The 11965-nt window shown below is 53.5% G+C and overlaps 1 protein-coding gene across 2 annotated transcripts in view; it reads left to right on the top strand.

Annotated features, from left to right (window-relative positions):
- SLC24A4 (solute carrier family 24 member 4) overlaps positions 1-11965 on the top strand; it is a 178418-nt gene that overhangs the window by 128710 nt on the left and 37743 nt on the right. The window contains exons 7-11 of one of the 2 annotated variants that reach the window (XM_060097934.1): positions 181-255; positions 3028-3053; positions 4627-4680; positions 6526-6611; positions 11547-11716. In XM_060097934.1, coding sequence (XP_059953917.1) covers positions 181-255; positions 3028-3053; positions 4627-4680; positions 6526-6611; positions 11547-11716 — 411 coding nt within the window. Of the gene's footprint in view, positions 1-180; positions 256-3027; positions 3054-4626; positions 4681-6525; positions 6669-11546; positions 11717-11965 lie in introns of both variants that reach the window. The other variant, XM_060097933.1, reaches the window with a different exon arrangement.

Raw genomic sequence — 11965 nt, 5'->3', positions numbered from 1 at the left:
CAGGGTAGCCTTGAACGGCCAGACAAGATGTGGTTCTGGTGGTACAGTTCAGATGAGCTCCGTGGACATACGTCTGCGCCTGCAGGGGTCTGGGGGTGGTGGGAGCCCCCCAGCAGTGTCCCCCGGCCCCCGTACCCCATCTCGCCAGCCAGTAACAGCTGATGGCCCTTTGCTCAGCAGGTGATCCATCTGACGTGGTGGGCCGTGTGCCGAGACTCTGTGTACTACACCCTCTCTGTCATTGTGCTCATTGCCGTGAGTTACCTTCCCACCCCCTCCGCCCCCCGCCTCTGCAAAGGCACCAGGGCCCTGCCCACCTCTGTCCCTGGCACTAGAAACAGAGAACCCACGGCGGCCCTACCCTGGGGTGTGCTGGCCACTCACTGCAGTCATGTTGACCAGTCTCCCACCACCGTACCTCCGTGTCCTGAAAATCTCATACCTGATGCTTTGCTTATCCATCACATCCAGGTACCACCTTGAGGGCACAAAGGCCTTGAAAAAGCTAAAGAAGGCATCATACGGTTGATGCAGTTAAGCTCAAGCACGTGCTCATCAGAGGCCTTCAGATCCTCACTTAGAGCCCATTTACTAAAGAGCAGAGTGTCTGGTTTCCCGCCTTACCGTGGAGCAGGGAAGAGAGGCCAGCTGGGAGCAATCAGGGTTGGCAGCTGGGAGCAAGGATATGGGCAGAAAAGGCAGAGGGACTGAAACAGGGATCCCTGAGGGCTCGGGTACATCATGGCACATGACAGTGACACAGCCCATGACACAGGTTACTGTCAAGGAAGGACCATGTCATCCACAGGGGAACAGCTTCCATCCAAAAGGAGCTTTAAAGTGGTGGCATGAGGGCAGGTCATTTTCAAGAGGGCAGATGCACATGGCATGCCCAGATTTCAGAGTATGGAGCATGCCCTAGAGTGACAGTTCTCAACCTAAGAACATCTAGAGCCAACTGGCTTTGATAATCACGACCCTTGTATTAGTTATCTGTTGCTGTGTAACAAATTTCCCTTAACACTCAGCAGTTTAAAACAGCAAACCTTTCTTGCTCCCATTTTCTATGCATCAGATCTGGGAGTGGCTTAGCCGAGCCCTCTGGCTCACAGGCGTTGGCCATGGTATAGTTATGTCAAGGCTCCCGTGGGCAACGACCTGCTTTCAGGATCACTCGCTAGGCTGCAGGCCGGCCTCAAGCTGTTCCACGGTGCAGCTCTCGGCTTGGGGACTGGTTTCCCTCCCAGCAGGGGCGAGGAGGCACCAAGCTGGAAGCCACAGTCTGCTTGCAACCGAATCTCGGAAGTGACAGCCCATCGCTGTTGCCATATTCTGTTACGAGCAAATCCCTGAGTTCAGGCCACGCACACAGGCGAGCATGAAGATCAGGCAGTGGGATCATTGAGGCACCTGAGAGGCTGCCCACCACACTCCCCAAAAATGAAAGTTAAAGATAAAACTATCTACCTATACACAATTTTACAAAATCAATATAATGCCCAAACTATACCATAAAGGACAAATAAAAGTAATTCATAATAAAAGAATACATCTTTCAATGTGTAAATGTTTGGGCATGAAGGTGCTAGAATGTTGAATGATGTGATTCATTGCCCCCATATGGGAAATCTCCAGGCCCTACAGCTACCAGTGCAGACTGAGGCTGGTATGCTGGGCTGGCAACCCCATGAGCAGTGCCAACCTTGATGATGTGATTTTCCAAAATTATGAATGACTCCTGATAAAATCCTAAACAGAGCCAAGTACAATCATCCCTCCATTTGCATGACATTTAACTCACTAGGAAATTAAATATTTATTAAAACCATGTAAGAATACTTTGATTTGCAAAATGGAATTAAGGTTGAGGCTCAGGTCATTTTTTTTTCTGCTTGCCTAAATATCTAGCAGGACATTTAAGACGTGTGCCAAATACAGAAGAACTCCTCTGGTCGAACCATTTCACATGCTCTAGGCTGACTAGCACCCCGGTTCTTCACTGCCTGTAAATGCCAGTAGCCCTCCATTGGGTTATAAAAACTGAAACTATCCCCATAAATGTCCCCCAGGTTTCCCAGGTGGTGGCACTGGGCTCCCCTCTATTGAGTGCCTCTTCCTCAGAGGCTTGAGTCTGGGGAGCCTCACAGCAATGCCCAGCCAGGAGGACCCTCTCCGAAGTGACTTCCCAAGGCAGATTCTGTGTGTGCTGCCTGCCATGACAGCCAGGAGAGGGGTACAATGGGCCCAAGTCCAGACAACATCCCCCTGGTCTCTCCTGGCATCCCGTGTCTCCAAGATCAGATTGGTGGGCACTGCTCCTCCACCTTCCTGTGTGCACTGGGCCTGGCTGGGGCCGTCACAGGACTCCTCCCCTGGACCACGGAAGCATCATTCATCCATGTCCCACATAGGCAATGCTGGGTGGAATTGTTGGGCAATGTCAGTGCCCTCTTAGGAAGCCACGGCATCCCCACCATCACCCCTGGCCTCCCTTCAAATGGTACAAATGGTCCTTTGCCCTCAGAGTTTCCAAAGGGGTTACTCTTTATTTTTTTAAAAATGACACCCCTTCCTCCCCACCCACACACACAGAGGTACCACAGATCGATCGATCGATAGATAGATAGATAGATGATAGGTAGGTAGGTAGGTAGATAGACACAAACATACATACATACAGAGATGCCATTTCAGTTTTTAAGATTCTTGATTTCAGCAACTCTGTTCCATTAATGAGGGCAGACCCCTGCCAGGTTGGCCCCAGTGGCTACTTGGACTGTTGGTAGCACAGGCCAGTTCTATCTGGAGACCCACCCGAGGCCTCATACAGCAGCATCTACTGACCAAGGTTTCCACTAAGGAAAGGTCACCTTCTATGTTTGAGAAACCCAGACATGGAGAGAAGAGCCAGCTTTCTGTGAAACACAGAACTAGCCTATGTGTTGGCTCTGGGTGCTTAGAGGTCTGCGTTTGTTCTTCTTTTGGAATAAATCTGTCGCCCCGCCCTTTATTTCTTTTGCCTTCCAGTTCATATATGATGAAGAAATTGTGTGGTAAGTTTTTAAAGTTTGTTTCTCGTTCCTTTTTTTGTTAGTATCCTTGTTTGTCGGGTTCATTGAATCTTTTTTAAAATTATTTTTACAAACAAGTTTATGAACTTGTGAAAGTAAAAAAGAGTATCATTCTGAGCAGTCATGCCTTTATTTATCCTTTCAAAGTGACAAAGATTGTTTCCCTTAGTATTCCCACCCTGCCAGATATCAAGATATATTATAAAGCTAAAATAATGAAAACAGTATGGTGTTTTGCACAAGAATAAGCATAGGCCAATATGGAACTGAGAACCCAGTAATGGGCCCAGTTCTGGGCTGGGGGATACGGCAGGAATCATGACAAGGTAGTGAGTTGGGGGAGGCGGGAGAGGTCCTCATACTACAAAAACGAGGAATTCATATAGAATAAAATAACATCAGCTCCTTCCCTCACACCTTATACAAGAATAAATCCCAGATGGATTAAAGATCTCGCTGTGAAAAGCAAAATTAAAACAATTTAGGATAGAATATAGGGACTCATCTTTATGATATGGAGGTAGGAAGTGATTTCTTAATCAAGATACATAAAGCACAAACTTCTAAAGAGGTTGATATTGCCACTTTAATTTATAGGGCATGAATGTATCTTACATCCATAAGCCATAAAAACGGTTCTCTTCATTGACCACGATTCAGATCTGCATCCTGTATGTGGTTATTTGTTGGGCATAGATTCAGGAGAACTGATGCGAGCGGCTGCGTGCTATGGGCCCAGAGCATCCTTGGTCTGGGTCCTAACCCACCGTTTGAGCCAAGAAGTCTCCTTTTCCTCACCTGCAGATGGAGTTTTGAGGGGGTGGTCCGGTCATCAGACCCCTTTGTGGCTCTGCTGGGCTGTGGGCTAGCAGAGGAAGAGCTCCCCAAGATGACTGTGGCTCACGTCAGGCACATAGTAGGTCTTTAGGACACACTTGTCAGATGATCCAACAAATTAAGCTGTGTGACTCCTCAGAGGCTTGTGTTCTGAGCTGCAAAAATCCCCGCCATGTGTGGGGTTGAACGCTGGTTCTGCAGGACGGCGATAAGAGTGCACCCCAGAAAGACCCCCACCCAGCCCAGCCCCCGTGTTTGGCCCAAGAGGCTCCTGTGACTGGCCCATCTCTTCAGGCAGTTCTTAGGGTCCCTTCCCACCTGCACCCACAGCTTCTCCTGTTGCCGGCCAGAATCTCAGGTGACCATAGGGCCTCTTAGCGTCATGACTCCAGGCCACTCCCCTCCCTGAGTCTGGGATGAGGTGGCCCTGGGCCCTCCTTTTTCTAGGTAGCTAGGGGAACTCCTCCTGAGCCGTGTAGATGAGACCCCCTGTAGTTGAGAAGGCCCCACCCTCAGCCTTCTCTGTTACCAAGAGAGCTTCAGATTGCAGGACGGCTGGGGGCTGGGTGGCTCACCAGCATGCCTGGGTCCTGGGCCGGGCACTGGGTCAAGGAAGGTGACAGGACCACGCATCCTGCTCCGCCCGCCGTGCTGGTCACTCCCAGCCTTCAGCGTCGCGGGCCTCCTGGCTCTAACCAGTCTCCTTTCTGTCTTTGAGGTGGGAAGGCCTGGTGCTCATCATCTTGTACGTGTTTTACATTCTGATCATGAAGTAAGTGCCCTTTCTCCTCTTCTGGGCTGTCTCACCCCTGGTTTCACATCCTGCTTTAGCCTTTTGTCCGAGCAGGAAGAAAACCTCCTTCAGCCCTTGCGTTCACTTTTGGCCACCCCAGTTCTCTGGGGGACACCCTGCTGGGGCAGCCAGAGTGGGAGAGAGATAGTCAGACTCTGGGTTAGGGTGCTGTCTGCACTTGGGCCGGGGTAGGTGGCTGGCTGGTCGGGGGGAGGTTGAGGCCACTCCCAAAACAAATAGCAAGCGGGGACCTCTCTCCCAGCCTGGTCCACACCCCTGGCCCATGCCCCAGGGTGACCGCTCTTCTGTTCTGTCTCTATAAATCGCCTGATAATTTAATGCCACTCTTTTGAAAGAGCTGGGCACCTCCATTTTGTCAGACTTCATAAAATGCCACCTCTCAGGGCTGCCACCTTGCACAACTGCACCCGGCACCACTTGTAGTTCTAAAGATGCAGACCTTGGCGCCAGGGTTGTGTACCCTGAGGCCCTCCAGAAGCTGCCCAGGTCAGAATCATCTCAAAACTACCCATGATGAATTAATATTCACCCATAAAAAGGGAAGGAAATTCTGACTCATGCCACAAATGTGGATGAACCTTGAGAATATTATACTGAGTGAAAGGGATCCAGTCACAAAAGGACAAATACTGTACGGTTCCACTTATGTGAGGTGCTGAGGAGACTCAGACTCCTAGAGGCAGGCGGCAAATTAGAGATTGATTACCAGGTGCTCAGGGGAGGGAGTAATTAATGACTCATGGTGAACGGGAACAGAGTTCTGTTCGGGATGCTAAAAATTTGGGAACTAGATAGTGGTGATGGTTGCACAGCCTTACAGATGTAATTACTACCACTGAATTGTGCACTTAAAAATGGAAAGTAGGGCTTCCCTGGTGGTGCAGTGGTTGAGAGTCCGCCTGCCGATGCAGGGGACATGGGTTCGTGCCCTGGTCGGGGAGGATCCCACATGCCGCGGAGCGGCTGGGCCCGTGAGCCAGGGCCGCTGAGCCTGAGCGTCCGGAGCCTGTGCTTTGCAACGGGAGAGGCCACAACAGTGAGAGGCCCACGTACCACAAAAAAAAAAAAAAAAAAAAAAAAGGAAAATAGTTAAAATGGCAAATTTTATGTGGTATGTATTTTTCTACAATTAAAAGAAAAAAAAAAGGCTACCCATGAGCTAAGCCACATTCAGGTTTGTAACTTTCTCCTCACACCTCCGCAGGTAATTAAAAAGGAAAACACCCCTGAGGTTTACGACGCTATGAATCCCCCCGTTGACCTAAAACGTTTATAATGTTTTATAAAAATGGGTGATACGCTGTCAAACTGCAAGAGAATGGTCCTTAAACCGTCTCCTCTCTGAGTGCCTTTCAGTGGGGCCGCCAGCCTGGGGTCTGGGATGGAGTCTGTTCTTGGTATGGGCAGCAGCGCTGGCTGGGATGGTACAGGGAAGGGCCCCCAGGCAGCCCACGGGAGCAAGGCCAGGCCTGGGAACACCTGCTTCGAGCCTGTTGCGAGGCTGGGCTGAACTTCTTTTGTCAGGACAGGTTTATAGCACGCAGAAGTAGGCGTCAGTCATTCTCTTGGGCTGAAGGTCTCCTCTGGCCCCAGGAGGCCCGCTCAGGAGGAGCAGGCCCCCTGCGACTGCACATTATCCCAAGGTTCCTGTCAGGAGCCTCTGTCAGCTGGGTTGAAAAGCCTCAGCCCCCCACCAGCTCCCCCAGGGCCATGCTCACTGCAGGTGCACAGGGGAAGGAGGTGGGGGAGGGCCCTGCGCAGTCCACCCCGCAGCTCTGACCTCCCGCCTTAACTGACTTGCAGGTACAATGTGAAGATGCAGGCCTTTTTCACAGTCAAACAAAAGACCATTGCAAATGGCAACACGGTCAACAGTGAGCTGGAGGATGGTAATGATTACTGTGATAGTAGCTCTGATGACCCTTCCATGCCATTGCTGGGGCAAGGTAAGGCTGAGCAGACAGGAGCGGGCAAGCCATGTCATTGCAAGTACTCTCCCCTTCTCTTCCGTGTGCACACACACTCCCTTTGAATTGTCACTCTTCCCCTTGGCCACGGGACCCTAAATAAGGAGGGTGCGTCATTTAGGAGGTGTGGCTCAGATGGGCGTTTACTTAGATGGGAGAAGGATGAATCAAGAGTCCACAGTCACAGGGCTTCCCTGGTGGCGCAGTGGTTGGGGGTCCGCCTGCCGATGCAGGGGACACAGGTTCGTGCCCCGGTCCGGGAGGATCCCACATGCCGCGGAGTGGCTGGGCCCGTGAGCCATGGCCGCTGGGCCTGCGCGTCCGAAGCCTATGCTTCGCAACAGGAGGGGCTGCAGCAGTGAGGGGCCCGCGTACCGCAAAAAGAAAAAAAAAAAAAAAAGTCCACAGTCACGTCCTCGGGGATCGCCCCAAGCCTCCCGAGGAAGTCTCAAGCCCTGCTCGGCTTTCCTGAAATGCAGTGAATTACATCTCTGACCCATGTCAAAGGCCAGTGACAGGAAGCTGAGGACTTGGGAAGGCAGAGCAGGCTCAGTCTCCCTGTGGTTTCTCAATTGCCAGGCCCAGTTCTGCAGAGCTCTGTTCTAGGGAGACCACCGGCTCCTTGCCCAGATGAACAGCAAGGCTGGGAAGGATGCCACGGAGCTTCGAGGACTTCCAGACCCACCCCCGAGAGCCCTGGTGGGAGCCCCTTCCCCTGGGGACTGTGGTCTGGTCTCCTCAGCTTCTCTTTGGCCCCTTGTCTGGGGGTTCTGGGCCTCCGGAGCCCGCCCGTATCTGTCAGGTTCCCCAAATGTCTGGGCCCGACCGGCTCCTGCCTTGGAAACCTTGTCCTCAACTCTTAACCCAGCCAGTTACCAGGTGACTCCAGCTGTGGGGACAGCTGCCAGGACAGCGAGCGAGTTCACACTCTTTCCCATCCAAGAACTGTGTTAAGGCCTGAATAGATCCCTGGAGTTAAGATCTGGAAAAAAACAGCGTAAGCTGGCATTGTTGAGTTCCACCCACAGTGTTGCTAGAGGCCTTTAACCAGGAGAGAGCCCCTTGGACCAGCTACCCGAGGAGTATTTCTCCTTTATTCCTCAGGGCCTTGGGCAAGTCACCCCCTCTTTCAGGTGTCACTGATGTCTCAGAGCGGGCTGTTGGCCAGTGTCTGGGACATGTGGAGGCCGAAATCTATCTTCCCAGGCCCTCTCCCCAGCCTCCACCGTGGGGTGGGTCAGGGTAGGAGCTCCCCCCATGTGCGCTCTGGGCAAGCATGTTCTGTCCCGTCCCAGGTAACCCCCAGGAGGAAGGCACCTGTCGTGGGTGCTGAGTGAGGGGTGGATTTCTCCACGTGGGAGGAGGGAGGCTGGTGGGGAGAGGGTGTGAGTGCGGCCAAGGCCACAGCCTGGCTGCCGAGGCCCACCCTCCTCCGTGAGAGAGGAGGCCTGCAGAGGGTGGGGCTGTGCTGTGTGTCCTGTTCCTTGAGCTTGAGCAGGCTGCCCCGGGGGAGAGCCCGCTTCCAGGACAGTCTCAGAAGGGAAGGGAACAGCGTGGCTGCTGGTCTGGATTTTAGCTCCACGGACACTGCGGCTCCAAGGCGTGTCCCCACCCACAGTTTCTTAAGACAGAGGCTGCTCCTGGCCGCCCTCGTCCAGGGAGATCAGGGCTCCTGGGGTCCTCTGGACCTCTGTGGCAAGAAGAGAGATTCCACACGCGGAGTCGTTCAGGCCAGTGGGAAATAGCCGCATCCTCGGGTGCCAGCCCCGGGAGCTACCTGCCGCCCCTGTGGCTGATGGAAGAGGCCCGTCCCCAGTGCCAGGGGCAGGGACGTGAGCCACTTCCTCTTCCACAGAGATCCTGGCTGCCCCGGCTGCCCCAAGGCCACAGCCCGTGCGGGGCCTTTCCAGGTGCTCCCTGGTGGCCTGTCTCCCTCACTTTTGTACCCATGACAGTAGGATTTCCCACAAGTTTATTACTTTTCCCCAAATTTCGAAGCCCAGGGCAGTTTCTAAAAAATTGGAAGATTAGACACAGGATTGCCCCCGGGCACAGGGAAAGGTGCGAAGATAGGTCTCCGTCCAGCTCTCATCAGGGTGAATGCACTTAGATAAAGGCCAAGGAGGAAAAGATTTGGGGGGTTGGGGGGATGCAGGCCTGGAACTGGAGAGGTGGGAAACCCAGAGATGCAGCCCCAGTTGGTGGATGCGCCTTCCCTGCCAGAGGGCATGTGCAGGGCTCTGTCCGCTAGAAGCAGACAGACTGACAGGGGCAGGAAGAAGGAGCGCCTGTACCACCCTGGGGGGTGGGGAGGGGCCTGAGGAGACCAGGGCTTCGGGACTTTGCCTTTTCTCACGGTGCTGCCACAGAATCTTTCCCACTCGGAGCTTCTCTCCCCTGGTCCTCAGCCTTCAGGCAGGTCGTGTAAACTACCCCATCCAGGGTTGTCAAAGATTGCTGGCTACTAAATTATTTCAGGAAAACACACACGCGCACACCCCTGACTTTGCTGGTATCAGCTTTGGTATTTCCCCGTATATGTAAAATCAAACATTTTTAACCCAACCTCTTGACAGGAGAGGACACACTGCCTTTTTACCCCCACTTCTATTAAATACCTTTATGTACTTAAATATTCTTAAAGGTCCTACAGTTCAGCTCACCAAGTCAGCTCAAGCCAGTTTTCTCTCTTGAGGGGAATAGCATTCCTCCAACTTTGTTCTGCGTACAGTTGTTTGGGGGTTTTTTTCCCTACAAGTTTTACACATTTTTTACATCCCACTTCAGTTCAGCTCAAGAAAGCAGGGCACGATACACCAAGAAAAGGTGACGCGGACAAAGGCAGGAAGGCATGCCTTCGTGTCCTGTCACAGCTGGGGGTCCGGCCTCTCCTTGTTGGCTGTCAGGTGGCCTTGAACACGGCCTGACAACCAAGGCCATCTTGACCACTGGCTGGGCTCACTCTGGGACCTTTCCAAGCTGCCCTGGCCCTAGACACAACTTTGGCTTGGAACTGGGAGAGAAGGAAGGGTACCTGGCCTTAAGCTGAACTGCCCGAGAAACATGCTGTACTTGATTGGGTTACCTGCTGGGCAGGCGCCCTTGGCTTGGACATACCACCCTGTGCTGCCACTTGGTGGGCGGTGCCAGGACAAGGTGCCTGAGAAGTCAGGTATCATGGCTCTTCCCTCCTCCTGAGCTCAACTGTTCCCCCAGGTAGTAGCCATGGTAGGGCTGGTTCTACCCACGGAGCCTGCGGCTGTTTTGCTGGTTTCCCCCTCCCTCTGAGGTGGAGGCTCCAGAGGAGGGAAGGATTCCAGCTTTCCTGCAGCAGGGCGGGGCAGCGGGCAGGAGGCCTCCCAATCCTCAGAGTGGGACCGAGCCAGGAGAGGGGCCGTCCAGAAGGCCAGAGGCCCCGAGCATCGAAGCCCCTCTACTAACACCCTCCTTCACATAACCCCCTGGCATCTGGGCCACCCTCGAGAATGCTGCCCCAGACTCCCAGGTGTCCACCGCACGCTAATCATCTCTGGCAATCTCTGTTGGCCTTTGTCTCCTTAACTCTTCTCCTCTTCTAAATTGTAAGTAATCTGCTTTCATCCAAGTGATAACACATGCATTTAAAAAGCAAAATCCGTGAGTCCAACGCACACACCTTGTTGGCGGTTAGTGTCTGTCTCCGAAAAAAATGCATGGTCCTCCTGGCTTTGGTTCTAACCACACGCCTCCTGTCTGCTGAGCCTTGCTGCCTCTTTGGTGAGGGTGTGTGTGTGGCTGGTGTGCATTTGTTTGTGTTTGTGCCATTAACTCTTGCTCAGGTTTGCGCTGGACTACTCCTGGTTACCCTGTTACCCAGGAGGGACACCCACCGGGAGCTGGTGACCAGTGGAGAGGGGTGGGCACATCTGCCTTGATAGCCCCTTGGAGGCGAAAGCCCCCCTGCTTCTGTGTGCTGTGTTCTGGAGTGCTTCTGTTTCTGGACCCTCTGGGGCTCTGGAATTAAATGTCAAACCCCCCAGGACTCGAGCTTGGAGCATGTTTGGGAAGGTGGCAGGGCAGGTCTGGGCACTGGGGAGGTGTGTTCCTCAGCCTCATGAGTGGAAGCAAAGGGTCAGAGAGAGTGGCCTCCCTGCTGGAGGGTGCTGGTTTTACTGGAGACACTGGGCTCGGCCAGCGGCTCTCCGTGCACCCTCTGCAAGCAGGCTTCTCCTGGGTCTCAGCTGCCTCGCCCAGGGCCTGTGAGCCAGATCTTTGACCTCACTGCCTACCTCATGGGGAACAAATTTGGAAGCATCCTTTTGTGCCAGATGGAGATGGTTCCTCTAAGACAGAGCAGGTGGCCTCCTGGGAAGTTTAGAGCCGGTGCTCTCTGGTGCCTCCCAGCATTTTCCATTCCAGGGGGCCCTGGTCAATTTGTAAAGTTTTGTCTGAGCCTCTGTAAACAGCGGGAAAGAAAGGTCCTCTCAGAGTCAGGGGTGAGAGCTGGCAGGGATCCTGTCCACTTTGTAGGTGGGCTGCCCTGTGAGGCTTAAATGAGGAACTGAAAGACCCTTGCCATTAGCCAGGACTGGGCCCCAGAAGAGAGGGGCAGCGATTGGCAGAGGGGCTGGCAGTGGAGATGGGGGAGTGGTCCTGTAACAGGGGGACTTTGGGGCTCTGTCCAGTGCTTGCAGGCGGTTCAGACCCAGGGGCCCACTTGACTAAGGGGAGGAGCCGCAGCCAGGCTTCCAGGCGGCTACTGGCTGCCGAGACCACAGCCCAAGAAGTCTGCGCCCGAGAGGGGAAGTCAGTCGCCCCAGCCCTCGGGTTTTGCCCCGGGGGATCTCAGCACTAATCATGGCTTTGTGCTCAATGTAGTGAAGGAGGAACTGCAGTACAGCAAAAGCCCAGTGGTGATGGTGGATGAGGTCATGAGCTCCAGCCCTCCCAAGTTCACCTTCCCGGAAGCAGGTTTACGCATAATGATCACCAATAAGTTTGCGCCCAGGACTCGTCTGCGGATGGCCAGCAGGATCATAATTAATGAGGTGAGTTTGCTTCAAGGACCATGAGACCGTGAGAGCGAGTGGCCTTGGATGGGTTCTGGCAGTGTGAGGAGGCCCTGGCTTGTCAGCACACTTTCTGGTGTTGGGCCTGGGGTGTCCTCTGCCAGGCTGGCATTTATCGCCACACCTGTTGAAGGAAGGAAGCCCAAACCTCACCCACAGGCAGCAAATGGTCTTATCGGGAAGGATTTTAAGGCAGGTAGCAATCAAATACCACAGTTGCATGTTCCA

This window comes from Mesoplodon densirostris, chromosome 4 (genome assembly GCF_025265405.1).
Source record: "Mesoplodon densirostris isolate mMesDen1 chromosome 4, mMesDen1 primary haplotype, whole genome shotgun sequence".
Classification (NCBI taxonomy): domain Eukaryota; kingdom Metazoa; phylum Chordata; class Mammalia; order Artiodactyla; family Ziphiidae; genus Mesoplodon; species Mesoplodon densirostris.
This window is presented reverse-complemented; position numbering and strand designations above follow the sequence as displayed.